The sequence below is a fragment of the Amphibalanus amphitrite genome, unplaced genomic scaffold (assembly GCF_019059575.1).
Source record: "Amphibalanus amphitrite isolate SeventyFive unplaced genomic scaffold, NRLGWU_Aamphi_draft 000817F_arrow, whole genome shotgun sequence".
NCBI classification, from domain to species: Eukaryota; Metazoa; Arthropoda; class Thecostraca; order Balanomorpha; family Balanidae; genus Amphibalanus; species Amphibalanus amphitrite.
This window is the reverse complement of record NW_024882311.1, coordinates 116,696-144,584: the sequence shown is the minus strand read 5'-3', so window position 1 is coordinate 144,584 and position 27,889 is coordinate 116,696. Positions and strand designations below refer to the sequence as shown.

Genomic DNA, 27,889 nt, shown 5'->3' with positions numbered 1-27,889 from the left:
CAGTTCTATGGCAGAATTTAGAGTCCAAAGTTTAACGTGCGCACATAGCCGCGCACGGCCGGTCCCCTCACTGACTTCACCTGGCTACGGCCTGCCACCAACCGCAACCATACCTGTCAGGAGGCCCATAAATGTCAAGCGCCCGTCGCGCTTCGAACCCGGACTGTTGTAACCGGGAACGCGTGCTCTCACCACGCGGAGTCCAACGCTCTACCAACTGAGCTACGGGACCGGCGACATGAATGCACAACGAAAATAGTTCCCTCTACTCTTGGAGCACACAAAACTATTTATATACACTGTGCTCAAAGCAAAATATTTAATAACTTCAACTTCTTCTAAGTGGATGGACAAGAGCAATTATCATAGCTTTCCCTCAAGTTAACCTCTGACACTGATGAATTACACTGACACCTCTGATCCAAGATAAACTTAGAATGTATAAATCTGTCTAGTCATTCATGCAACAGATAAACTTCAGGTCAATATGATATTTTGCGATATCAATATACCTTTGGAATATTTTTGCATGTTCGCGTCATATTTTGTAACAAACGCGCAAAAACTGCAACATAACAGCACTATACGCTTCTGGGCAAAATAAAATGGTAGTTAATACTTAGCCCTGATGGTATTCGTTCTTGGCCAAAATGCTATTATAAAATATGTTGTAGTAACTATTAAATTCCGGCTTAAAACAGTGCTCGACTTAGAAAAGAATCATTCTAATGAGGGTCCATTCTTGCGGTCCTGAAATCTCCACTATTTCCGGCCTCTCCAACGCAACTCGTTGTCCAGACGTAAATATGCAGCCGAGCAGGCTGTTTGGTACTTCTTCACTACTTCTTAGAAGTACCCGTTAGTACCGATCATGTCTCACATAATAAGCTATTGGAACAAAAATATCCATGTTCTTCTAATTATTCTCCTTTGACACTTTGAATAAATACTTTTGAAATGCATTTACTAATTAATTTCACAAAAACGGCTTGAAATTTTACAACGTCAAAATACTTATTCCAATTTCCACCATGAAACCACCACTATATTACTTGCTTACAGAACCGTGCGCACAGTGCGCGCAGTTTTATCGTGACGTCAGAGGGTGCTTCCTCAGTGGCGCCCCCTGGCGGGGAACGCGTGCAAAAAGTCCAGCTCTTAGGCATGTCCGGGTTACCGATACCCACAATCCAACCCATCTTAGCCTAACATAACCTAACCTAGCCTAACATAACCTAACCTAACTTAACTGGTATAGGTATGTCAAGTTTAGGTCCTAACTACAATTGTGACGCTGTTGATACGAATATGTAACAGCAAAAATTTTAGGTTTTAGGTTAGGTTAGGTTGTAGGTTTGTAGGTTTTAGGTTGTAGGTAGGTAGGTTTGTAGGTTTTAGGTTGTTAGGTAGGTTGTAGGTTTGTAGGTTGTAGGTTTGTAGGTTATAGGTAAGTAGGTAAGGTTAGGTCAGGTTCGATTATGTTTTTTTCTTTTATTTGCGAGACATATGAGTATCATTTTTGGGTTCAGGATGTCAAATAATGTCTAAATGTGAAAAATTTATCAATGAAATCTGCTTAGGACTTAAACTTGACTTTTACCACGTAACCTTACACCTACTCAACACCTAATACTAATCTCTTGTAGAAGGCCTGGCCAGGCTGGGTCAAGTGCTCGTATGGATTATCATGATGTTTGCTGCACTAATGAGCACCATTTTGAGATTCAGGACATTGAAAAACATGGAAAGCAACACAAAAGTTACCCTTCAAAAACCATGTGGGCCTCAGCTTCAGTAATACCAATTATTCTACTGCTGATCCCATCCCTTTCACTACTGTGCATTCCATACACCATATTCTTAATTGCTACTTAACCTAAAGTAATAACTAAGATCCTAAGAGCTCGATGAGAATGGGTTTAAAGGGTCCCAGGCCTCCCAAAATCTAGACAGCAGTAAGATAAGGGCAGGACAAACAATGCACCTGCACTGCACCACAGTAGGTATGCATTTATAACTAGGTTGGGGCCCACACCACTCCATAACAAATCTGCACCTCACCATGCATCTCCTGAATGCCTCTGCACAGACTACTGAGTAGATTCTGTCAAGATTATCTTGCTCTGTAGTCTGGACTCTGGAGAGTGGAGCTGGTTTAGTCCAGATAAGGCTACATGAGGTGACCACCTGAATGTATTATGATATTTGCTTTGCAAATAGTTTTAATGTTATTTTTTGATCCAGGACATCTTGAAACATGGAAAAGGACAAAACTGGTCATTGTGAAAAACCATTTGTACCTCAGTTTCAGTATCTACCCACTCTGATATTTCACATGGTTGGCTAAAACTCTTACACCTTCACATTTTCCATGCCATTTATAGGCAGTGTCTCATGGCGGTCACCCCCCCACCCCTCTATGCTACAACTGTAATTCCCAAGGTAATTCCAGCTCTCCTACCCCCCCTGACATCATTTTGTATCTCTGTCCTCAGCTAGGCTTACACCATGGATACTGCTACTCGTATCTCCGCCCTGACGGCTGACTCTACTCCGGAGGAGGTGAGCGGTGTGCTCTCCGCCGCCGCCTCTGCCGCTGAGACTGCCTCTGAGTCTGAGGATGCTGCACTAACCACCGCACTGACCGACGCACTACTGGCACTACCTGCCAGTGTATCGACCACCGGCGCCGGACAGCACCTCTGTCGACTGACCGCCGAGCTGGCCAAACGAGAGGAAAACCGCGCACGTCTGTCGGTTCCCTCGCTTCTCAGAAGACTGGTTGAGGTGCTAGCGGCTGCCGCTGAACCCAAAGAGGATGTTGACGATCTTGTTCAGCCATGCCGCGCGCTGGGTAATCTGTGTTATGAGGGCGAGCCAGCCCGTGCGGGGCTGCTCGAGCCACTGGGACCGGCGGCACTGACGGCTGCTGTTCTAAAGGCGACCACGGCTGGAAAGGACGGTGTACGAGCCCGTGAGGTGGCTAGTGGACTGGTGCTCAACTTCATCAATGATTACCCGGCTGGCGTGGATTGGGTGAGTGGGTGGGCTTGTGTGGGCTGATTTTGTGGGCAGCTGAGTCACTTTCAATTGAATTTTCAATTCAATTTCAATTCATTGTATTCACGTTAAATCCACTACTGCGGCTTTTCATCTACGCAACGTCAAACGTTAAAAAGAGTTGACATAACAAAACAGATACACACTCACATCACTGGGTCGAACGATCAATGAAGGTCATGTTACCGTATTCTGTGAATGTTACCATTTCGTGTCCGAAACTGGAACTGTTTGCTGGCTCGTCCCTAATTTCGTCAGTTGTGCGATCTGTCGCTCTAATAAGTATTATTATGTTTTTTTATGGAAAACTTTTTTTCAAATAGAACGGATTAATGAAGCTGAGCCCGCACTAACCAAGGCAATAAATCATCTTCGCATTACCAATTTATCTTCGTATCTGTCGATAAATCAATTAGAAGCGTCTTGCTGTAACGCATTTTTGCATTACCCCTCGTCTACCCGTGTTCGCATTCCAATCTTCCCTCGCTTGACTCTTTCGCCGTCTTCCGGCAGGCCGTTGACTCCGAGTCGCTAAACCGTCTGATCGCCTCTTGCTGTGATGACGTCACCCAATCGTCCCTATTACGTCACACTCTGGTGGCCGCAGCTGTAGTGGTGGACTCTCCACGACGTGAGGCACTTCTCGGCTCACGTTTGGCAGCACTCCTGGCCGTCTGTCTTCTACCTCAACGGGAACCTTCAGTGCTAGAGGAAGCCTTAGAAACTGCGGCTGCCTGGTGCCGACACGATGAAGCTCGCTTGGCTCTCGCTCATGGCGGGGTGGCGGATTCTCTAGTCTGTCTTCTCCCGGCTGTCAACTGCCCCGCTGAGGCCCGAGCACTTCTCGTGGAGCTTCTGAGTGGAGATCAGGCCATGGCGGCTGTATATCGGCGAGGGGAAGGAGCGGTCTATAAGGAAGTTCGACGCTGGCTGGCCGAGGGTGGTGGTGCGGCGGAGACGCTGACGGCCTGCGCGTGCGACGCCCTGAGCAACTTCGCTACCAATGGTGAGTATGGGCATGTGGAGTTGCGGGCAGCGATGATTGGTTTCTTTTAATGTACGTTTCCAGGTCTATTTGCCGAGGTAGTAAACGAACCATAAAGATGGGAGGCTGGATATTGAATTGAGGGAATATTGAATGGAAATATTAGAAGGATACAAGGGAAATAGCATTTGGTTGCATGTTTTGAAGTACTTAGCGGAATCACTCATGATGAATAGTTTGCATATAAGTCTTGCCTATGCAGCGAGTTTTTGTGCTTTTTCGTCTTTTGTGCTTTGTACACATCTTTTACCTCGTATCTTGATCGATGAACAACTTGGTCTCTGAGTCTCTCACCACGACTATATCCGAGAAAAAGAAGCATTATTTATAAGCATTCATTTGTTATGACATCTGAGCGGCATGGGTGTGTTTAAAAATGTTTCGATGAACGGTTAACACTAACACTCAGGAACTACACTATCAACGTAAATGAAAAACACGTTTCAACGCGATCATTTTCACGATCTGTACATTTCGTTCTACATGGTCACTCATGGCTAATATTTGTTCATTGATCATTTTCATAACATTGGATGTGATTCTCAATAAATGCATCACACTTTCCTCTTTTGATGAAAACAAGATCATGGGATACGTTGAATTGGTTGAAACATCGATTGTTAGCGTTTGCTATGATGTTGTATGATCATTGATCATTAAATATGGTTATGCGCATTATTTCACCGACAATTACGAACAATGGCACCATGGTTTGTTGTATGCAATAAATAAGCTTTCAACATTACAATCCCGCACACATTCGGTTGTTGGATTCCTATACGCACACTCAGTCAAGAAATACCACGACTGAGGTAGGTGATAAGCTTGCATCATCTTTTCCATGAGCTTGCACACTTCTCCTTTCACGCATCTGCCACTCAAATCATCGGCCGTAACTTTTGAGCCCGCTCTCTCCCATCCCCATCAGCTACTTTTTCCTGCCCACACCACGTCGTTTCTGCGGCACTGATCGACTGCGTTTGTGCCGACCTCCCATCTCGCCTGCCTGTCGCTGCTCCAGTTCACCCGTCGACGGACCGTCCCCCGTACCCGCTGTGACACTAGAGGAGCGATCGTCGGACGACCCAGCAGTCTCGTCGGCCCGACGCGGCGTTCGACAGTCGCCCAGTCCGACCAGACGAGGTACCCGACGCTCGGGTTCGTCGGTTAGAGAGCAACGTCTTCGACAGTCGGAGTTGAGAACATGTCGACAGGCTGTCTGTGTACTAGTGGCGCATAGACTACCGCAGTCAGCGGCGACGGCGGCGTCTCCGCCTGGTCTACTCGACTCAGCTTCCACCTGCATACTGTTCAGCTGGTGCAGAAGTTCGGCGAAGCTGCTGGCTGTATCGTGGTTGGTAAGGCAACCAGCGCGCGTCGTTGTGAGACAGTCTAGATCTGCTGGTAGGGACGGTGCCCTCTGCACCGCCGCGAGTCTACGTTCCAGCTCTTGTAACCGCTGGAGCGCTGCTGTTCTCTCTCGGCCTAGGTGGGCGATGTATCGTGCCGCTAGTTGTAGTTTATACCTCAGCTCCCGCACGGTGGCTGGAGAGGTATCTTCACTCTCCTTGGGGCTGGGTAGTGCAGCAGTGGGGGCAGTATGACCCGTGGTATCCCCTCCGTCTAACAGACTTCTCAAATAGGCCGTCTCCTGCCGCAGGAACTCTGTACTTCGTGCGGCTGCACGGTGTCGTTCTAGCTCAGATTGCGCCGCTCGCACTGTCTCACACTGCGCTGCGATTGTCTCATTTAGTTTAGCGTTTGTGATGAGCAGCTGACGTAGCTGAAGAGCGCGAGCGTCGTCTACTGAACTACAGCTAGAACAGTGAGGTGACACCGCCCCCGTCGGCCGTTGCTGTTGTCGATCCAGCTCGTCGCGAAGCCGGCTCACCAGAGTCCGCAGTCGGCTGTTGTCCCTCTCCAGCTGTTGAACGTTATCGCCGCCAGAGTTCGCTTGTAGCGCTCGCTGTAGTCGATCGCGCTCTCCCGTCACCTTCTCGGCGTATTCTCTGAGTCGACCGGCCGCCGCCTGCCACTGAGCTAACAGCCGGCGTGTCTCCTCTAGTCGTCCCTCGGCGGAGCGCGAGCTCAGCTCGTCCAGTCTCAGCTGCTGACGTTCCAGACGACCGCGCAGCTCCGCCAGACTCAGCTCGCGAGCTGCCAGCAACTGCGCAGCCTCACGTCGCTCCTCGGCACGCTCGCGGCCGGTCGAGGCTGCCGCTGCCGCGGCCTGCGTCAGCTCAGCTTCCAGCCGCTGACACTCGGCCTGCGCGGCTGCCGCCTGACCGGCCGCCTGTCTCGCGCGCTCCTCACCGCTCCTGACCAGGCCCAGGAGCCGCTCCTGTTCTGCTCCGTGACTGCGTTCCACCTCGTCCAGAGCGGCGGCTGAGTTTCGCTGCAGCTCCGCATACCGCTCCTTCCAGTCAGACTCGAGCGTGCGGATACCCTGCACCAAGAAACCGATCTTTTTCGACTTATCGGCCAGTTTGGATTCTAGCTCGACTCGGGACGCCTCCCACTCAGTCTCCATCTTTTTGGCGCGCTCTTGGTGCTCCTTCAAGCGCGCCTTTTCCGTGCGTAGCTCAATCTCCACCGTCTCTCGCGCTTCACGGGCGTTGTTGAGCTCGGCACGCACCGTATCCAACGTGCTCTCCTCCTCCTTCAGATATCCCTCCATTTTCCCTATGGCTACTTTCATCTGTAGCTCAGCATCTGCTGACTTCTCCCGCTCCTGCTCTGCATTCTCCAGACGCCGCGTGAGCCAGTCTCCATTGCGCCGCGCCGCTGCGAGCTCTTTTTCTATCTGACGCAACTGGTGAGCCTGGGTTTCATTCTCTTCACGTAGCTCTTGTGACGCTGCCTCTACTGCCTGCTGCTTGGAGATGACGTCGTTGAGCTTTGTGCTGAGTTCGTCCCGTTCTTTCGTCAGCCGCCGTGACGCCTGCTCCGCCTGCTCCAGACGACGCTGAAGCTGCTGGACTTCCTGTGCGCGAGCGCCGCTGTCACCCAGCTGCTGCTCCAGCTGGCGCCGCTGTTCATTCAGCTCTTCAACAGTGCGCTGGAAACGCCGCCGCTCCTGCTGGAGGGACTGCTCACGACCCTGGACGGCATCCTCCAGGCCTCTGATGCGCAACTCCTGCAGTGTTCTCCACTCCTGTTCTTTGCGGCGTGCGACTTCTGCGAGATCGCAGAGCGACTGTCGCGCGGCAGCCATCTCGGCGAAGCTGGCCTCGGAGTGGCGGCCCTTTTCGGGTGAACCGCCCGGCGTGAGCTTGCTGAACTCCTCTCGACTGAGCGCGCCATCCATACCTGGTACGATGAAGAACTGGTCTGACTGGTCGATTAGCTGGGCGGTCGAAGAGCTCTGAGACTGTGAGAGGCTAGCGAAGGATGAGGTGCGTGGCATGCTGGTCTGACTGAGGGTGGCATCGGCCGGCCGGCGTAGTTCGAAGTCCTGCGGTGTCTTGAGCTGCAGCGATGCGGGCCGCGGCCGGGACGGGCTCTGCTTTTGTAACTGTTGCTGTTGCTGATAATGGTGCGTTGCCGTACCTTTTGGCTGTTGCATATTGCAAGGCGAAGGACGGCAAGAGGGGATGGCAAGTTATGCATCGAATACAATTAGCTGAAAGAAGCCTATCCGTTACGTTAGCAAGTAGGCAAACTATAGGGCAGTTTGTATAACACAGTGAAAAATCATCTGATTTAATAGCTATTTAATAAAAGCAGGTTTTACTTTTGTTTACTTAGCGCCAAGTTTGCGCAATATTCGCCGATGTCTTCAGCTCCGTTGAATTTTGATGTCGTTACGTCGTTACTACGGGATCTTTGCGCGTCGAGTCCCTCCATTCAGGAGAAAGCTATGTTTGAGAATGTCCATTGTGCGTGTCTTTTTACATGCGTCTGATCAGTGATCAGAGATGTGAACGAATACTGACAGTGACAATGACGTGCTGATTCCTTTCAGATGACCACGCGACAGGGATGGTGCGCTCCGGAGTGCACCTGGACCTGGTTCCCCAGCTGAAGTCGGACAGTGCCCGGCTCCAGATGGCTGCGCTGAGTCTGCTGCGGAACCTCTGTCTCCCATCAGCCAACAAAGTGGCGCTGCTGGAGGCCGGTATGCTGGACCACCTGCTGAGTCTCTCCGTGGTCGAACAGCCGGCACTGTTCAAGGTTAGAAATATGTCGAATGGGACAGCTCAGTAAGCTGTATGCAATCTCAGTGAGTTGTTTTGTTGGGCTACGGAAATCGTCTGGAAAACAGCTTGCTGTGAGCGTATTTATAGCTGCACTTCAAGCACGGTAATTTGTCGTTTTATCATGTCATGCATTTCATGTCGAACAATCAAAAAAATTGTAAAAACGTGATTGTATTTATTCATTTAATAATGGCAGGAAAATTATCATGCGGTTTTGTCTAAAAGTCATCTTCGCAATTTAATTGAAGACTGAGGAGGAGGACATAGACGGCGGAACGGGGAAGGCACCGGGGCACCGTGCCCCCCTTTGATTTTGGTATTTTAACATTAGCCCTATGGGCGTTGCATGGAAAGAATGGGACCAAAATTCGGCAGTGCCCCGTTAGTTGAAGGTGTTCCGCCGCTACTGGAGGAGAACCGTTTTTAGGTTTAACATTATCAATGCGTGTTTCGTGTTGTGTGTAAAACCGTTAGCTTTTATGAGTCATATGCATACGTCTGGTCGTTACGGCAAGTTCTTTTTCAAATGATTACGAGCATGCAGGGTTGTGCTCGACTCAAAAAAATTTGCTGACTCGACTCATCATTCAACTTCAGAAAGCCCTGACTCAATTCTGACTCGAACAAGGAGCTGATTTTTTCCCTTGACTCGACTCATGACTCAAGCGGCTCAATGAACATATGAGTTGACTCAAACTTGACTCAAATTTTTTGTTGAGTCAAGTGTGTTGACTCAAAATTGACTCAGGCAAAAGAGTTGTTGAGCGAGGGGGGGGGGGGTTAAAAAAAATCCGGCAGCAGTGCCAGGCCTAAGTTGTTAAGTGGGGGGGGGGGGGGGAGAATGAAAAGCCTTTATATTGTTTCTAGAAAGATGAGTCAGCTGACTCATGTTCCTAAATGTTTTTGACTCAACTCAATGTCAAAAGTTATATTACTGACTCAACTCTGACTCAACTCAACGCCTTAATATTTTTGTCTGACTCAACTCTGACTCAACTCAACAGCTCAACATTTTATCCGACTCGACTCAAACCTGACTCATCTGAGTCAGAGTCGAGTCAAATTTCTGACTCGACTCATGAGTCAAGCACAACCCTGCGAGCATGACTTAGTCTCCCGTACACCCGTGAAGACACTCAATTTTTACGACACATACCGACTCTGAGCTTTCGATAAAGACCATTATGCTTAACAGAAAGATCAGCTTTATTGGAAAACACAAGTGGATATTAAAAAGACACTTGAAGAAACTTTACAAAGAAGGTGTGACTAACCAGTTATACACCTACCACAAAACGTATTCACGTTCTCCCACATACATGCTCCACAACAACAGTTGGACTTTTACCCATCCAATCTTACAAAGTCGAACACCGCAACTTAACGTCATGTCCTGGCCACACCAATCGCATGTTTGACAAGCTCAGATACATTTCAGAATCCAGAGTATGTGGACCAACCATGTCAAGCGAGCGCGGAGATATCTCCGAACCCAAGGACGTCCGCTGCCTTCTTCCGCTATCACACTGCGCTCACAGTCCAACCGATGGTTTCACTGGTAATCCACCGCTGTACCGAGATCGGTCCACTCTCGGCACTGTTCTCACTCTCCCGCGGGTCGTGCCTGTGTCCGATTCACTGTATCAATCACCTGCGGTCACCCTCATGGCAGCGTGTCTCGAGTCGTCTCTCACACCCCATCTCGTCATCTGCACATCAGCTCGCACTCTATCACCTCTAGCCCTCCGTGTAGAGCCTGTAGGGCTCCAGACGAGCCAGCTCTTTATCACTGAGTCCCAGGCTGCGCAGGTGGGGCCCGAAGGTGGCCGTCAGTCTGAACAGCGCCGTGGCGGTGGCAGCTCGGAGGCCAGATGCCAGACGAGGTACGGGAGCACCGCCTCCTCCGCGGCCCGCACAGCCGGCCAGACGACGAACACGCTCCAGTACGGCTGCTAGCTCGAGGAGCGCGCGCAGGAGCGGACCGAGGTGTCTCTGAGCCACGCCGTAGCGGTCTTCGGTCAGGGAGGCGACTCCGAGCGCACTGAGACCGCTGACGGCCCAGAGGGCGGGCCGGCCGTCGGCCAGAGCAGCTGCGGGTCGCGAGTCGGGCCACTCAGTTAGCAGAGCGCCGAGAAGAGGACGACGCTCCAACCAGCCGCGGAGACGGTCCAGTAGCACGGCCACCTCCGAGCGTTTCGGCGCGGCGGCCGGACGCGGAGGAGCGCCCCCGGTCAGGTCACGCAGCCCGGTGAAGTCGGGCTTGTTGGTAGTGATCGATGGTGAGTTGTTGTTGTCTGACGGCGGAGCCAGGGCAGTTTCCAGACGTTGGGTGAGGCTGGTGATCTGCCCCAGGGAGGAGGCCGCTAGTTGGTTGAAGGTGTGCGGGTGGCCACCCGGTTGGCTGAGTGAGAAGGCAGGCGCGCGTCGGTCCGCCCCGCGCCGCGCCAGCTCGCTGAAGTCCAGGAAGGCGAGGTGTTGGAGCAGGGGGCAGCTGGTGGCCTCCATGGCTGCAGTCATCGCCATTGGTGAGGCAGCTTCCTGGGTGGATTTCACCTCCAGGGTTAGAGCCTCAGTCTGGAAGGTCTCAAAGATGGAGAGGCCCATCTGGAACATGAACCTGGAGAGCGTGCCGAGAGTGAAGGCGTTGAGGAAGAGAGTAACACTGAGGAGTCCGAACACAGAGTCAACTGCGACACCCTCTCTCGCAACATCAATGTTGTTGGTGAAGAAGCCACACAGCCAGTTGCCATGCAGGAAGTAGAACAGGTAGAACCACTTCATTGTCTGCAGGTTCTCAATCATTGCCATCCACAGGTTGCCCTTCAGGACATTGGTCAGTCTCTCAGACAGTGGCTGCTGGGCTACCGGGAAAGTGACTAGGTTCCTGTTGTCACAGAAGTAGCTGACACTGGCAAATATGCTACTGAATGCAGCTTGGCAGACCAGGAACAGGTGCTTTTCATTGATGCACTTGTGGTCTTTATCATTTTGGCATGGCACAAACAGGTTTGCTATTTCCGTTGAACCGAACAGTCCCAGATAGCTTCTCATCAAAAATGCTGAAATGACCATGTGACTTGCTATGGTTCCCAATATGTGTTTGCTTGAGAGGTGGGCTAGATAGTTCAGCCAGCTCGAGAAAGTCATTGGCTTTACTGAATACCAGGCTGCATGAATGAAGCCCATTGCACAGGTCAGACCGACAATAACTAGCAAATACAGCCACGATGTTGGATGAAGAAGCGCCAACCAGTGACTTGCTACACTGTAGAAGCTTGTGTTGATGGCAGCCAGAGGCAAAATCGCTACAAAATATGCTGCTAAGTGGCACGCTATCCCACAAAGCAAAGCTTGAGCGCACCGTGAATTGTAGATGTTAGCTTTGAATGACTCAATCGCTGTCTGCGCTGTTGCACCCATTTTCGCTGAGGCCACCAGTAACTGATACACTATCTAAAATTGCTGTTATTAATTTCCCAAATGCCAACAACTTTCAACTATTGACTGAAAAACACTGAAATGAAAATGCGCCGGCGCTCGCTCGTGTTTCCGCAATTCGTCTTTGTGCGCCACGAATGCCTTTGGTACTTGTGTTTGAAATAGAGAACATAGTGGTGGACAAGTATATTGAAGTACTGAAATATAACATTTTCTTTTCTCAGGAAAACATACATTTCATGCTGGTTTATGCTCAAACATTAATTTCCATGTAATTATCTCCACTTTTCAAATGTTTGATTTTGATTTATTATCGACGAAATTGTCTCGACGTGGCAGTGCCGTGCAACTAGCGACACCTGTCTTATAGTAAAGTATCCAACCGCTAGGCGGCAGCACATGCTGAGGTATAACAGCTGAGAAGCCAGGGATAGTCCCATAAGCCTCAGCCCAACCACGAGAAATGTCACATCCATGATCCATAGCATGACTGTGTATCGTTTCAAATGCAGATTTGACCTGGAAGAGCAGGAACATTCGGCCCCGCTCGCTCTATTCATGCCAGTCGTTCTGCGATCTTCGGTCACTAATGGCTAGGCTTCTGACGCTTGAGTTGAGCCACCGATATTTGTGCTGACGGAATGCATCCTTTCTCCACAGTACTACGGCACCCTGCGTCTGCTGGTGGCCGACAGTGGCGACGCCTGTGGCCGTCTGGCGAACCAGCCGGGTCTGCTGGAACAAGTGGTGACGGCTGCACGGGGTGACGGCCCGTATGGGGTCCAGCACGAGGCGTGTCGACTGCTGGCCAGGCTCGTCCGCACGGCACAGTAAGTCGCAGTGGGTCTGGGTTCATAGTCGGCGGAACGTGGAGGGCACCGGGGCACCGTGCCCCCCTTTGATTTTGGCATTTTAACATTAGCCCTAAGGGCGTTGCGTGGAAAGAATGGCACCAAAAGTCGGCAGTGCCCCCCCCCCCCCCTTAATTGAAGGTGTTCCGCCGCTACTGTCTGGGTTCCAAGCCAGTGTAACATGCAAGGAACAAATGATATCGGTATACAAAAGTAATGCAGCTCGAGTAACCCCTGTGAGGACACTGCACAGCGAAGTTTTACGGGCCTCCCAGATGAAAAATGTTTCCTGTTAGCCGAATTGTGCGACCACTTTCTCTGTTACCTTAGCTGTGTGCACACGGTTACCAATTTATCAGTTGTTGCATATTTATGTAACCCGTCTTAGGAAGTGTGCGGGCACCTTGCCACCGTTTCCCCCTTATCCCGAGTCCCCGACCGTTACCCGTCTCCACTGATGTGCTCGCACATTAATCGTTTCTCCGTTACCCCAGTTGTTCCGACACATTACCCCTCCCCACTCCCCCAGGAGTTCTGATGTGTCTCGCGCGGTGGTGTCCGCCGGCGGTCACTCCAGTCTGGTGCGTCTACTGCGGGCCGATAACGCCGTGATGACCAACGAGGCCATCATGGCCCTGTGTCACACGGCGCCGCTCACTGAGGCGGCCGAGCTAGTCAGGTGAGGAATAGGGAGGAGGGGGAGAGGAAGAAGGGTAAAGAGGAAGGAAAGATAAAGGTTGAGATGAGGGAGAGGGAGAGAGGAGAGGAAATCCGAGGAGAGGGAAAGGGAAGATGAGAGGAGGGGAAGAGGGAGAGAGCAGGGAAGAGCACGCTGCGGGATGAGTCGATTAAGATGGGTAGACCGAGACGGCTGGGTGTCTGAGGATTGAGCATTGGAAGGGGAAGAAAAACGGGCGGTGAAGTGAGGGTGCGCAACTAGGAAGGTGACATACGCACTGATTGATGTGAAAGGGAAGAATGAGTGGACGAAAAAAAAGAAAATGGGTGGCACAAATGATAAAGGGGCGAGCGCAAAGAAAGCTTTTGTAGAAAGCGGCGCAACTGTCTGGAGCTGTGTGGCGCCGATCTTATAGGACTAAGCTCTCCTGTGGCATATGCCACTAATTGCCGCTGTACCCGTAACACGATACGTCTCGATGCCCACAGCTCTGAGCTGGCCGACGCCATGACTGCTGTGATGAACAATGCCGAGTTTCCCGTCCAAGTGAAGGAGAACGCCGCCACGCTGCTCATCCTGCTCAGGTCACGAGGTCGGTACACAGGTCATGAGGCCAATACACAAATCACGAAGTCAGTATAAAGCGTTCAGAGTGATAAGTCAGCGAATAGTTCATCCAGTCGTGATTGGTCAGGGGAAAGGTCACCAGGTCATTAATAGGTCACGATGTCAGTGACATGTCACCAGGTTAATGAGGACTCTGTTCTGATCGTGTGGTTAAAGGGACTATCCCATCTTTAACATGGGGTTTGAGTTGAGATAGCCAAGTTTGCGGCGAGGTTCAGAAACCACTATCTATCTAGGTTGCAACCCCCGCGGCCTCTTGGTGTTGAAGAAATTCGTTCCCTTCATTTGAAAATGGGCCTTGCACAAGGCCCTATCTTCAACATGGAGCGACCGTTAGTGTGACGTCACCTCGTTTAGTCATTCTGATTTAAATGGGTTTGTTCGTTGAAAAATCGCTTAAAACTTGGTCTGAACTTTGTTGTGGTGCCTACAGAGTAAAAAGAATCAGCTTTATGACAGTAATGTGGCCTGGGGAAGGAGGTAATTTTGGGCTGTGACGTCACATATTTGAAAGTTTGTGTTTGGAATATGGGAAGCCTAAGATGTTTAATGAAAAATAAATGGCAGAACCGTGTTCCTGGTCATCCAATTTATAAAGTCGGGCACAATTTAACTGGTTTTAACAACATTTTAGAAGGTGGGATAGTCCCTTTAATGTAAAGGTCATCTGATCTGACAGGATTGAGTACGAGATGCAGACCCAGCCAGTAGGTTGTAATGATGGAGACATTTTGGTCACTGATTAGACTGTGTGTCAAATTACAGCTCCGAACTTCAGCCCCGATTCGTCATTGGTGTCTTGTGTGGTGATCCGTGTATTGTGTCGTTATTCACACATTGCAGCACCGTGGTTGTTATTGCCAATTGGCGCATCACGCCCTTTGTTGATGGGATGTTCGTTTACTATCGTGTTTGTACCTATAACGTCACTAATCTCCGCCTTCTGACCTGTCCCTAGGGGAGCCAGAGATGGCGGAGGCCCTCAGCGGAGTGCCGCAGTTGGATCCAGCCTCGGCTGTGGACCGGTAGGTCACGTCACGTCATCACACGTCAGAGGAACGTCAGGTGACGTGACGTCATCGAGATGGCGACGTCAGTAACGCGCACAACGAATTAATCTTGGTGGGATTGACGGTGATAGTCATGCTGTGAATGGACATCACAGCTTGAAGATTTTCTAAGCAGCGCAGCAGCAAGTCGGCGAAACGGCTGTCTGAGTAAAGACATTCTGAGTGGAATGATATCGTCTGGAGCTCGCATTTATAGTCATTTTTGAACCACCGCTATCTTATGCAGCAAACGCTCATGAATTGCTTTTGTAAGTGGCTATTGTATCTGTGAGGTTAGATGCTCGTTTGAGATGCTCGGAGCGACTGTGTGAAGAACCGTGGAATGTGTTGTGCTGTCCGCTTTGAAGCCTGATGCGTGGCTGTTTTTCGACTCAGTTAATCGGCAGCCACCACTGAGCCATTGATACAATCAAACAAACATTCGTATTTAGTCGAGTCTGAGGCAGTTCCTCATTTACGCGTGTCGATTGAGCATTGAGTCGTACGAGTATGTCTTGTGAAGACTCACTTATTGCCGGCTTTAGTTCGTCCTGTTTATCCTGTGGAACAACCGATGTGCAACCCGCCATAACTTTGAGTTGTTCATTCCTGGGCATCCAGTCATTCGGTTTTGTTCATGCTTTCACGCATATTTTGTTACTACTGGCGTTGCTATGGCAACAAGCCTGGAGCCTGACTTGGGCCCGACGCCTAATTCAATTGGGCCCGACGAGCCTTGTCATTGTGCTTCGTCGACTCTGATCAATCAGCTTTGCGGCTGGTGAGCCGTAACTGTTTTGCGCGATGACCTGCTTTGTTTGCGTTGTGGTTTGCAGGGGGGGGGGGGGCGAACCCTGTGTCATGGAAAATGGCAAATATCCGTAATACAGTGTTTCGCTATGATGAGCTCTGTAAACTGTAGTTTCAAAGATTGAACGTTGACGAATTGATTAGCTCCTTTCAAGATGAAAATGTTGACAGCGCTTTACGAGTCACTGCTAGTGCGAGCCACTGCGTGAAAAGCACAGACATCTTTCGCACGTTGTATCTTAACCACAATCCTGATAACTGGCTGACATCAACTCAGTTACATTATCAGCAAGCCATCCCATGGCATCCACCACACTGCAACAACTCACTTTCTCACCCACTCGCTCACTTTTAACTCTGTCCATACGCCTTGCCGACTAGAACCTATGAGGTCGCACTGGGTTGGTGGGGTCGCAGATCTTCGGATCGCGCAGGAACTCGACCTCTTTCATCATGACACCCATGTATCCACAAGCTATCGCCTTCTTGTACTCCGCATCAAGTTTTTCGTGCTGCTGACGGCACAACCCAGTCACGTGCCGGCCGTACATACGGCCCGTGAAAGGCGACATGAACTGACTCAGAAGTCGGACGTTCTTGTAGTCGAATCGTATGTTGTGGCGGCAGGCTATGCACAGGCGGCGTTCCTCCTGGTAGGGGTTATCCATGGAGAAGAGGGGTGCATCAGAGGACGCTGCTGCTGCTGCTGCTGCTGATGGAGCATCTGTTGGAGGGGATGCAGCTGTGCTGGTAGAGGCAGTGTTGGCACCACTTGCTGCTGGTACTGCCGCTGCGTCACTGGCTGTTGAGCTGAGACGAGCAGTGAGCAGAGCAGGCAGGCGTCGGGAGCTGGCCCTCAGTAGGTGCATTGAGTGCGGAAGAAGACTCATGGCCACCTGAAAATGGCACAAAAATGGTTTGATATGGCACTGGCACTTAGCTGGTTGACCTCAGCTCAGTTTCAACAATACAATTTCTATTAGGTGTGAGAACAAAGCACAGGTCACAGCTTATATTTTTTGTTTTTATGAATTTACATAAGTACCTACTTCAGTGGAATACTATCCCCGTGAAATGTGTATTAAATGGCACCCTTATTTTTACACATGATAAACACATTATATGCCTGTTTTAAAATCTTAGAATTGAATGTAAATGGCAAAAAGCATCATAATGACCACAGAACAAAAATAGGCAGTCACATACCTATCAGCCAAAACAATGAAAAGCCAAATGAAAGAAGGCAGCTTATGGGACTCCTTTTAGTGAAGCATACACAGCAGCAGTTTTCCAAATGTAAAATTAACATTTACACTGTGTCCACAGTAGATAGAGAAACGTATCTCGACTACAATTTAGGAAAAAATGCAAATATCATACACAACTTTCACCAGAGCACAAGCAGGGACACTCACCGTCTCACGAAAACGCCTGTAGCAAAATTGAAAAGGCAGCACAAGTAAAAGCCTTAAGTTATCAACCACACATTAGCTACTAGCTACTTCATACACAACTTTATCAAAACAAGCTATTTTTTTTTGTAATAAATAATAATTGGTAATTATTATTTCATTTGCCGAACCAGCCGCACGAGATACATGTTACGCATGTTACACGAATCGCTTCACGACTGTAGCACGTGCGCAGTAAATGGCGCAAAGCAATGTTATTTCGCTGCAAAAAAATGCACTAACTTCTAACAAAATTTTACGCACATTTTCATACAACACCACCCGCCTAGACGTTCCGCGGTTATTGGTTCACAAGTAAGATAGCCGATTATACGTATATTCGATATTACGGAGCAATTGCCTGTCTATCGTTCCTTTCACGCAGCGGCCTGTTTGTACCATTTCCATAAGTCATAACAAACATACGACTCTCACATTGGTCAAACCGAACCAGCACTTTGACGTCACCGAATTAATAGCATCATCATATCAAACTCATCATTTCTCTCCCGTCTCTAAAAACACCAGCGCTGCGTTGTCCCCATATATTCACTCCAGCCCCATCGGCACCCCTCCCGGCGACTCTCAATCGTCACCGTCCGGCCATCCGCCGCCCCCTTCCCCGACCCCTCCGTTGCGCGCGCTGTCGACTGTGACGCATGGTTCTGAACAGCTCCACCAGCTCGGGACGCTGCTGCTCTGCCCGCTCCCGCAGCTCGTCCACGGAAGGTGCTGATCGGACCCACTCCAGGCCCTCTGTAAAATGATCGGATACGAGTGTCAAGAAACGTCGATCCGGAGGGGTGACCTATTGCCTGATGTTACAGACAAACGAGCTTCTTTCAATCACAAAGCTTCGAGGAGCAAGATATCGAAAGTCCTGTTATGTAATTTAAACGAAAACATTTACAAAACTAGGAACTAGTGACTGCGAATTCTCACCCTCGAGTCGCGGGTCATCTTTTTGCAGGAAGAACTTGCGCGCCTGCGTCCAGCCGCCGCCCGCTGCGACACCTAGTGACTGCACAGTGCTGCCATCTTCCGCCTCGTCTTCGGAACTACTCGAGTCGTAACGGAACGGATTGGCGGCGGCACCCTCAATGCTGTGACGCTTCTTCTTTTCCTTTATTTCAGACGTCTTGTATTCATCTTCTTTTTCATCTTCATCTGAAAAAAGAATCAGGTTATACAGTGGTTGCTACTTTATGACCCACATAACGCGACAAGCTATCCCAAAAGGTGCGAAACTGACCAACGCCAAAATCAGAAAAGGGTCAACTCTTCCACGAATGAAACATATGAATGATCTTCTAAAATGATAATGAAGGCCGCTTAACTTATAACAAAGATCTTATACACAATACGCAATATATGACAAGGTACATACTTCTAACCAATCTTAGCTTATGACTCTGACAGCCAACTAGCTTTTGCTTAACTAAAACAGGATTACACCTATCGTTTCGTCTTTCAGCGTCGCCCCAGTTGCACCCATCCTCTCACCATCATCTGCCGCTCTGCCCATCATCTTCAGCAGGCTGAATCCTCCCCCGCCGCCGGTAGAACCTCCGCGGCTGAACAGGTCTCCCAGCTGCGGTGCCACCTGGTAGAATGTGCCCGATTCTACCGCAGGAGCCGGGGCGGCAGCGGGGGTGGTGGCTGGGGTGGGGGTACGGTCGGCGTCCAAAGACTTCTTCTTTTGTTTCTGCTTCTTGGCGTCGAGCTGGTACTGGGCGTGCGACTCCAGGGACGGGTCGAACCGCACCGGGCCGCTGTCGCTGTATCGGGAAAGAACACAGGGTCACGTTAAAAATATAGCTCTGGAGGGAAGTGTCAGCAAGAGACATGGCAGCAGAAAAGAAACTGGGTCGCCCCCTGGGCTAGGGGTCGGCGACGTGACGATTCCGTCCGCCGTGATTGAATTGATGGAATATGTTGATTTAATTGAGCTTATATATAGTAGTAAAGAGCTCACATAAGTTTATTTTCTGCTGTTCATATGCCTGCAGTCTGCACTACTTAGATCGACCAAAACATCAAACATTCAAAATTTGCAGAACAACCATTACGTGTTTGCCGAAGGTTTGTGGTGACTGTAAGTACTACTAAGTACTGAAATTGGATGTTCATCCATCCGCAGCGTACCCACCTGTTCTTCTTTTTGGCGAGTTTGCCCTTCCTCTCTGGCTCTGCGGCGGTGCCGAGCACGCTGTCCAGGATGTTCATCTGCTGACGGTGCTCCTCCCGCACCTCCTCTCCTCTCTCCTCCTCCTCCTCTCCTCTATCCTCGGGGGACTGTTGGTCCTCTTCGGCGAACCGCTCGTCCAGCGTGAACCGGTCGTCCGCACCGAACCGAGCCTGGAGTGCCTGTAGCTGCACGGAAGGGCGAAGGGGTAATGTGGAGGGGTAACTGAGTAACGGTGCCGCGGGATAATGCGACGGAGTAAAATGTATAGTAACTGTGGGATAAAATCAGGCCTAACCCAAGCCTGGAGTGCCCGCAACTGCACGGAGGGGTAACGGAGTTAGTAAGAGGGGTAGGGTAGGTAAGGTGGGTGGTAACGCACGGATAAAATAAGCGAAAAACGAGCCCGCGTCAAGCCATCGCACCCACGGCCGCGGCGATCGGTCACCTAACACACAAATTCATATAGCCAACCACCACTGTCACTCGCCCTTCATCCCAGGCCTTTCCACACACACCATCTGCTCACCCCCAAACAATTAAGTTCTGCACAATAGCTTTCAAATGCCGTTTGTGTGTACACCGGGCATGCATTTATCATGTATTTATTGCATTTATTGTTCCATGTATTTCCCCTTTGTGACCTCAGCTTATCTTATTTCACCCCATCCCACCAACCTTTTGTCCCTTGGCTCCCTCGTACTGCGGCCGGACTCTGAAATCGTCAGCGTCCTCCTGCTCCTCCTCTTCGTCCTCGTCCTCCCCAAACAGGCTGGGTCCTCGGCCGGGAGTCCTCCCGACTCCTCCCGAGGACTCCCGCTCCGGCTCGGCGTCTTCGTCATCCGAAGCGTCGAACACGATCCGCTTGTTGGGACGCGGTATGTCTGCCTGGGAAGGGATAGACGTGGGTTAGATAACGCTGAACTAGGGAGGTAGGGCCAACAGGAATCACATCCAGCTGCTAGCTAGCCACGAAGAAAGTATGCGAAATAAGCATTGACTAAGAGAAGATTTGAAACAAATTTTGAATAAATGCAGGCAGATGTGTCAACATCAGCTTAAAAAAGTATGAGTTCTGAGGCTGAAGTCTGAAAAATAAGTTAAAACGAGCTCTCAGACAAAGCACAGTGTAAGGTTAGTTCGTCTTACTTCTTATATATCTTTTACGATAATTTCTACAAACAAATCTCTGATTTATTATTCAAAACCTAGTTGTTTGGAGAAGCTGTTCGAAGTTGTGAGACCCTCACCAAGCTGACAGGGCTTAATCTGACTTTAATCAATCTAGTCTAACCACGACTCACCTTTGCCGAAAGTGCCAGCTGCAGCGCCCGCTTCTGACTCTGGAACGCCTCCTGTTTCTGTCTCAGTGACGCCATCCGCCTCTCGTTATCATCCACCGCCGTCTGACCCCGCCTCACCACCGGAGCGGGGGCGGGGGCGGTAGGACTGGCGGTGGCTGCGGCTTTGGCCGTAGAAGTAGCGGGGACGTTGGCGGAGGCTTTGGGAGTGGCTTTCGCGGTGGAGACGGGGGTGGCAGTGACGGTGGCGGGAGCGGCTGCGACAACAGGGGTGGTGGCGGCGCGTCGAGCTGGCACAAACGGTTCCCGAGGTGTACCATCCCCGTCGTCTCCCCAGACCGAGCTAAACGCCTCCAGACGGGACAGAAAGTCTCCACTGACTGGAGTGTGAGAGGCAGGGGCAGTAGCGGGAGACGATGACGAAGGAGCCGGGGATGGAGAGACAGTGGAAGCAGGAACAGCAGACTCTGACACAGGAGCAGTTGGGGTCAACGTCCGGGCGCCACCGATGCCTCCAAACATTCGCAGCGCGCCCCGCGTAGGCGGAGGCTCATCTCCATCCCCGCCCGCCTCTACCCCGACCGGAACCGGAGGCGGAGAGACCTCTCGTGACTTCTTTTTCTTCTTACGCTTTGGTTCAGGAGACTCATGGTGTCCGTTCTGAACCGGCGCCGGCGCTGAGGAGGGAGCTTCCTCAGTAAAATCTACCACACCGCCTGACGCGACGTCCTCCGAACGTCGTTTCTTTGACGCCAGCACGTCATCCAGAATCCTGTCCTGCATGGTGCGCCTTCTGGGTGGAGGTGGGGGAGGTGGAGGACGGCCCGCCGGGCGGTTCTGCTCCCTTTCCCGCTGCAGCTTGGCGAGGAAGGACTCCTTGGCCAGCTCCAGTTTGAGCCTCTTGCCCTTCCAGAAAGTGCCATTTAGACGTCTGAAGCCTGCAATGTGGGCATGGTGAAGTACAGGTGTGAGAAAAATCTTTAGGAGGCGACTTTTATCACGAAAGCTCAGCAATGTTGGAATTTGATACTTAACAAAACAAGACACAAAACAACAAGTTTCTGTCCTAAACAAAAAGTACCTACCTACACAAATAATTACATTAGGTATCTTAAACATGCATGATATCCAAGTCAATGCAATAAGTAGCAAAATACAAATGAAGAAATTGACTGACACATATTATGTTTCAACATAATCACGAATGAAATGCCAAAATTCTGATTCACAGTTTCTGCTGTATAACTCCAATGGCCAATCCATCAACCACTTCACTTACACTGTGTGATTTGAGGATCAGTGGTTTTGACGTTTACATAAGCAAATACAAAGTTTACTACATTGTTCTCTGAACGCTTCTTGATTTCAACACTATCAACATCACCAAACTTTGAGAACAACTGTCGCAGATCCTTATCTGTTGCCTCATGGTAGAGACCGCCCACATAGACTCGCTTGGATTCCATTATTGACAACCTGTAAAGAAAATAAGGGGGTATCAGTAAGCCTGGCATCATACAAAGATACCAGATTGTGAAGGTAGAGATTTGGCACTATCTGGATTCTGGTATCAGTAAAAACATAAACTAACCTAACCTAGCCTTGCCTATTAACCTACTGACCTACAAACCTACCCTGGTATCTTCAAGTGACACCACGCTTACTAAGACCAATGAGGGCTGGGGTGACCATGTGAATTGGAATAGGTAGGTACACATGAACATAATGCTGATTTCTCAGCTAAAATGTCAATTAAGTGTAGTAACACATCACAAATGAGAGTTGCTACTTAAATGACACATTTACACATTAATTGCTTGAAAAACAATTCCAATTCTGAGAGGCACATCTCTGTCCTCATCACTATCCTGGCCCCTGGGTGGCGCTTCACACTTCACAGATGCTGCCAGCCAGGGTATATTGAGGCTGCCAGCGCACTGCCAGGAGCACATGGAAATTTGGGTTTCCATGGAAACATCAACAAGCCCATAGCTCCAACACTTCAAGCATGACGTCAGCTCACAAAATGCACTGGCAGTCACGGTGGCTGGTAGCGTGGTTGTGAAACACTGCCCTGCCATCATTAAAAACAAAAATAGCTTAACATTTTATGAATGAAAATCAGTGGCATGTTGTGCTGAATTTGTGCAACATTACACCATTGACAAAAATAAAATATGACATTAATATTCAGCAGGCAAACCAGGTTGGTGTCTATACCTTTTACCAAGCCTTTAACAAAGGGGGCGTTCCACGACAAATCGACAAGTGCCCTGCACCCTCATATTTTATTTTTTGCTTAAAATTGGTCTAATGGGTTGTGATGGGCGGGGAAGCCAGCTGTGGCAAGGATTTTTTTCTTCGAACAACGGTTTCCGAGATATAGCCTCGGGCAATTCCTGGAGTTCGCGCTGCAGCCCTATGTTTGGCGGCCTATAACTCAGAAACTACTGGATTTTTACGATAAAAACTTGATATGGTTCAACTCACAATCAACCAACAAACATTTTGGCTATCTCGGAATTTCAATTTTTGAAAATTTTGATCACGTGACCTTTTGTCCTATTTTTCGAAGAGTGACCTTGATATTTTCCCCACTGAAAGTTGCAATTTTGTCTGATGACGATTAAAGCCTTATCAAGTGTCATTCATATGCGATAATAAAAAAAGTGGTTATCGCCCTGCGTTGACCTCAGGTCAGGTCATTTTTATGACCTGTCCATTATTACGAGCGGGAGCGACAGCGAGATCTCGAGAATAAAGCAAGATAGCGACAAGCGGTAAACGGTAAAGGGTACACACGGATAAGGTCTATAATTTTTACTGAGGTCATTTTCAGGTCAGGTCAAAGATGCCGTCACAGGAGCTAAAAGGAAGTCAAAATAGCGGCACTATACATATATATGAAGTTTTTCTCGAATAACTTTCAAGGTATCTCACCTAGGAACAAACTAATAGCACCATCGTGATCCTCTCGTCGATCCGCATCGAAACATATGTATGTTGACCTCGAAAGGTCGAAAGGTCAAAAGTTGACCTTAGGTCACGTGATCTAGGGTCAACTTTTGACCTTTCGACCTTTCGAGGTCAACAAACATGTGTTTCGATGCGGATCGACGAGAGGATCAAGATGGTGCTATTAGTTTGTTCCTAGCTGGGATACCTTGAAAGTTATTCGAGAAAAACTTCATATATATGTATAATGCCACTATTTTGACTTCCTTTTAGCTCCTGTGACGTCATCTTTGACCTGACCTGAAAATGACCTCAGTAAAAATTATAGACCTTATCCGTGTGTACCCTTTACCGTTTACAGCTTGTCGCTATCTTGCTTTATTCTCGAGATCTCGCTGTCGCTCCCGCTCGTAATAATGGACAGGTCATAAAAATGACCTGACCTGAGGTCAACGCAGGGCGATAACCACTTTTTTATTATCGCATATGAATGACAATCGATAAGGCTTTAATCGTCATCAGACAAAATTGCAACTTTCAGTGGGGAAAATATCAAGGTCACTCTTCGAAAAATAGGACAAAAGGTCACGTGATCAAAATTTTCAAAAATTGAAAATCCGAGATAGCCAAAATGTTTGTTGGTTGATTGTGAGTTGAACCATATAAAGTTTTTATCGTAAAAAAACAATAGTTTCTGAGTTATAGGCCGCCAAACATAGGGCTGCAGCGCGAACTCCAAGAATTGCCCGAGGCTATATCTCGGAAACCGTTGTTCGAAGAAAAAAATCCTTGCCACAGCTGGCTTCCCCGCCCATCACAACCCCTTACACCAGTTTTCAACGAAGAATAAAATATGAGGGTGCAAATTTAATTTTTTATTTGTCGATTTGTCGTGGAACGCCCCAAAGGCTATATGAGACTTTTTTACAACATAGCCATACCTAAAAATGATTATGATGTTGTGAGTAGCATAAAAATGCTAACCGAAATCCGAATAGATTGGCACCTAGAAAACCCCAAAAGATCTATTATTTTACCTTATTTGCCAACACCACACGTCAAATTGAAATAAAATTTGCCCCATGTGACTTTACACCAAAGATGTAACATCTGCGTCACGTTTGCAGAAAATATCTCATTAATTTGCTGCATTTTTATTTTCGGCATTCCTAATTATGATGACCGCCCACCAACGTAACAGATGTTTCCATAGGAATAGATGTTTCCCTAACCCACAGTTTTTCGAGGACGCCGACCCTGACCCTAATTCGAATTGGCAACCCTAGCTCTCAGGAAAATCGAAATACAGCGATTCAGATAGACTCCAGAGTCCAGGCTTTGACTCCTACTGATATACAATCTTTATTTCTATGGATTTACGTGAGGTGAGGATCAGGGAATTAGGGAAGGAGTTGGGAGAGGAGACCATTCAATGACGTCTACTTATAACCAGTGATAGCTTTAAATGTCCACAAAACACGTAACACATCTTACGAGGACACAGTCTGTGGTAAAACGCACGATCCCCCAAATATCTCGCGAAGCTATGAGCAGGGGTGTAACTTTTGCTTTTGAGATGGGGGTGCACTTGGTGATGGGGGCGACCTTCAATGAGGATAGGGCCAGGGGCGCTTCCAAGGAGAATAGATGGTGCATATCTCTCAACAGGCGCGCACACAGGATTTTTGAACGGGAGGGGGAGCACGACCTGCAAACTGGGGCCCTCCATGACGAAGGGCCCCAGGCCCCAGCCGAAAAGTTTTCCAACGCGATTATTTTTCGGTTGACTTGAAACTTAGCTTCTGTCGATGCATGATAAAACAATTACTTCAGTGCCCGTTCAATTTTCAAAGCATTTAATGTTCCATTTTTGTTTACGCAGCATGTTTCATTCAAATACGATTCAGTGAGTAGTTTAGTTATCACCATCTTTGCAATCACGTAGAATATTCGATTAATAAGCGTGGATGCAAGGCCCTCAGAAATCAGCGCGGGTAGCGCCTGACTGCCGGCCGGCCGACCGACCCCGGCTAGCTAGAAGAGGAGGCTAGTCACGGGTTGCCCCGGATGTGCATGAGCGGGGCAGCACCCCCTTTGTCAATTCGCGTATAAAAGTCAGTACAATGATTCGTAGCGAGATCACAGACAAGAGATTTAACTTTTTTCTAGACTAGTTTTGACGCTGTCAGAAATCCTAGACGACGTGTTTCATGACTTTTGTGTTCATATTTCTTCTTACGACACACGACTCTGGCATTGAAGTTTATCAGTTTCTGAATGCGATGAAGCTGGATTATGCCGCAAGCTCCATAAATTGACATACAGTACCGGATGGTTGACAGAACTAACGACAACACGACTTGATTAAGAACAGAGTGGGGTATGACGTGACTAGCATGGACTAAAGCTAACAGAGTGCCGGTACATTTTCTGACGAGGTGATCGATGTGGTTGCCGAATGTCAGATGCCTATCCATGTGTACGCCTAAATTCTTCACTGTATAACCTCATTTGGGCCTTCTGGGGTCCGATTTGGGCCCTCCTGGTCTTTTTAATCGTCATTTCAGCTCATTTTAGACAGTCTTCAGCGGTCTTAAGATTAGGGGCCCATTTGAGAACCATTTGAGATGGCCCCCTTTCGGATGGGGGGCAGGGGCCCGTGTGCCCCCCTCGTGTGCTCCTGTCTCTCAATTTCGGTAAAATGCTTTGTTGGTATATTTCGAAATTCAGACTTAAAAGTGATCACCATTTTGCGTTCCTCCGATTTAGTTTGAACACAGTCGGATGTTGCAAATGGGATTGCAGTTCATTTATATTTACCCAAGGCCCTCTAACCGGCGCACAAATAAACGGATGTCGAGGCTTCTACTTGTAGGTACAAAAACTTTTGAAATAAAATGAATTTTAATTGTATGAACACTAAACACCCCAATGTTAGAGTCCAATGGTACAAAGTTGGGTATTACGAAATGACATTAAATTCGTTTGCACAAATATCAATCAATCAATTAACCCGCGCACCGACGGGGGGGGGCGGATATCCGCCCCCCTGAGGTTTTTCACGAATAGCGGGAAAACCGCGGCGCGTAGCGCCGCGAAATTCGGTATGACTATTCCCTTATCAATTTTACACATGGTGTGCAAGTTTGAACCTCCTACCTTTCAAGGTCAGGTCACCAGGTCACTTTGAATGACCCAACCTCAAGTCACTTTTTGCAACTTTGTCACCGTGCCAGAGCTACAGTAGATGTCGGAGGCCTTTGAAAGTCGCAGGATGTTATTAGGTCATTAGTATAGCTACAATTTGTATATCTCGGAATTTTGATATCGGTGACCTAAGGTCAGGTCAATTTCGCGACCTCCCCATTATAAGTCAATGGGGGAAAATCAACTCCCTGTTTTTACCACTAAAACGGGTCGGAATGGCCCCATATACCATACATGACTTCATATACGATCAACCTTCACTACCTTGAGGTCTGTTTTGCTGTTGGGCAGCTGTGAGGTCATGTGACGTCATCAAATGACCGGTTTAAATACGACATTGTTCTCATCAGTGAGTCATGGCTCAAGCCCAGCATTCCCAGTCGCCTACTTGCTTTCCCTGGTTATGACTTTAAACGCAGTGACCGCAAGTTTACTCCCAAGGGTTACGGCGGTGTGGCGGTGCTGAGCCGAGCCGGTATGGAGACCAAGAAGATTGACGTTCCAGCCCCGCGCAGTGACGACTCTAAGCTTGAGTCACTGTGGCAGCTGCACCGGTGGGGCCGTCAAGAGGTCGTGGTTGGCGCCGTGTACCGAGCACCGCGGCGTACCGCGGCCGCGCTTGACGCCGACTTCTCCGAACTGGACGCACAGTACCAGCACGTCACGCTCCGTTACCCCGGCCGGCCAGTCATCATTGGCGGTGATCTAAACTGTTGTATGCTAGCTGATCCCAGTTCACATGCTGGCTGCGAGAGGTTAACCGCCTTTCTGAACAGATACTCGCTCACGCAGACCATCACGACTCCCACTTACTCCACCGGCTCCCTTCTGGATGTTTTTATTGTCAACCGTAATTTCGTTCTTAAATCAGGTACTAGGTTTTGTCATTTTAGTCCTCATCGTTTCATTCGCATGATCTGTGACATCCCACGATTTAGACGTAAGCCTACTGTCACCAAGGCTCGTATGTTCCGTAACATTGACATCGCTGATTATCACCTTGACCTGTCGTGTTGTGACTGGAGCCAGGTC

At 49.1% G+C, this 27,889-nt stretch overlaps 4 protein-coding genes across 8 annotated transcripts; 1 reads left to right on the top strand and 3 right to left on the bottom strand.

Moving 5' to 3' along the window:
* Window positions 1-1,057: 1,057 nt before the first annotated feature.
* LOC122366580 lies at window positions 1,058-15,851 on the top strand. 2 transcript variants are annotated; one of them, XM_043338979.1, is made up of 8 exons: window positions 1,058-1,258; window positions 2,496-3,036; window positions 3,574-4,066; window positions 8,070-8,278; window positions 12,403-12,572; window positions 13,123-13,272; window positions 13,761-13,864; window positions 14,858-15,851. In XM_043338979.1, the coding sequence occupies exons 2-8, from the start codon at window positions 2,509-2,511 to the stop codon at window positions 14,926-14,928; spliced, it is 1,725 nt and encodes a 574-aa protein (XP_043194914.1). In that variant the 5' UTR covers window positions 1,058-1,258; window positions 2,496-2,508; the 3' UTR covers window positions 14,929-15,851. The 2 variants fall into 2 exon arrangements, with proteins under 2 accessions (XP_043194914.1, XP_043194915.1); XM_043338980.1 differs by lacking the exon at window positions 1,058-1,258 and adding an exon at window positions 2,070-2,179.
* On the bottom strand, window positions 4,426-7,888 carry LOC122366578 (trichohyalin-like). Its single transcript, XM_043338975.1, has one exon. It carries the CDS (start codon window positions 7,668-7,670, stop codon window positions 5,034-5,036), a length of 2,637 nt encoding a protein of 878 aa, XP_043194910.1. The 5' UTR covers window positions 7,671-7,888; the 3' UTR covers window positions 4,426-5,033.
* On the bottom strand, window positions 9,493-11,871 carry LOC122366581 (nucleoporin NDC1-like). Its single transcript, XM_043338982.1, has one exon. The coding sequence runs from the start codon at window positions 11,722-11,724 to the stop codon at window positions 10,042-10,044; it is 1,683 nt and encodes a 560-aa protein (XP_043194917.1). The 5' UTR covers window positions 11,725-11,871; the 3' UTR covers window positions 9,493-10,041.
* Window positions 15,852-15,978: 127 nt separating the features above from the next.
* Window positions 15,979-24,769, bottom strand: LOC122366579 (probable RNA-binding protein CG14230). Of its 4 annotated transcripts, XR_006253912.1 has the most exons (9): window positions 24,688-24,769; window positions 21,975-22,171; window positions 20,699-21,633; window positions 20,073-20,282; window positions 19,359-19,582; window positions 18,713-18,987; window positions 18,152-18,376; window positions 17,174-17,965; window positions 15,979-16,654 (listed from the first exon to the last, which is right to left on the bottom strand). XR_006253912.1 is itself a non-coding variant. In XM_043338977.1 (8 exons), the coding sequence occupies exons 2-8, from the start codon at window positions 22,159-22,161 to the stop codon at window positions 17,802-17,804; spliced, it is 2,220 nt and encodes a 739-aa protein (XP_043194912.1). In that variant the 5' UTR covers window positions 22,162-22,171; window positions 24,592-24,736; the 3' UTR covers window positions 17,741-17,801. The 4 variants fall into 4 exon arrangements, 3 of the variants coding, with proteins under 3 accessions (XP_043194912.1, XP_043194913.1, XP_043194911.1); XM_043338977.1 differs by lacking the exon at window positions 15,979-16,654 and having other exon boundaries at window positions 17,741-17,965; window positions 24,592-24,736; XM_043338978.1 differs by lacking the exons at window positions 15,979-16,654; window positions 24,688-24,769 and adding an exon at window positions 22,916-22,943 and having other exon boundaries at window positions 17,741-17,965.
* Between the last annotated feature and the right edge of the window lie 3,120 nt (window positions 24,770-27,889).

Coding starts and splice junctions, on each gene's coding strand:
- LOC122366578 (XM_043338975.1), bottom strand. CDS start 7,670: ATGCAACAGCCAAAAGGTACGGCAACGCACCATTATCAGCAACAGCAA.
- LOC122366581 (XM_043338982.1), bottom strand. CDS start 11,724: ATGGGTGCAACAGCGCAGACAGCGATTGAGTCATTCAAAGCTAACATC.
- LOC122366580 (XM_043338979.1), top strand. CDS start 2,509: ATGGATACTGCTACTCGTATCTCCGCCCTGACGGCTGACTCTACTCCG. Junction 3,037..3,573: donor ACCCGGCTGGCGTGGATTGG/GTGAGTGGGTGG, acceptor GTCTTCCGGCAG/GCCGTTGACTCCGAGTCGCT. Junction 12,573..13,122: donor AGGCTCGTCCGCACGGCACA/GTAAGTCGCAGT, acceptor CCACTCCCCCAG/GAGTTCTGATGTGTCTCGCG.
- LOC122366579 (XM_043338977.1), bottom strand. CDS start 22,161: ATGGAATCCAAGCGAGTCTATGTGGGCGGTCTCTACCATGAGGCAACA. Junction 21,634..21,974: donor TGATCCTCAAATCACACAGT/GTAAGTGAAGTG, acceptor CCCACATTGCAG/GCTTCAGACGTCTAAATGGC. Junction 18,377..18,712: donor GGGCAGAGCGGCAGATGATG/GTGAGAGGATGG, acceptor TTCTTTTTTCAG/ATGAAGATGAAAAAGAAGAT.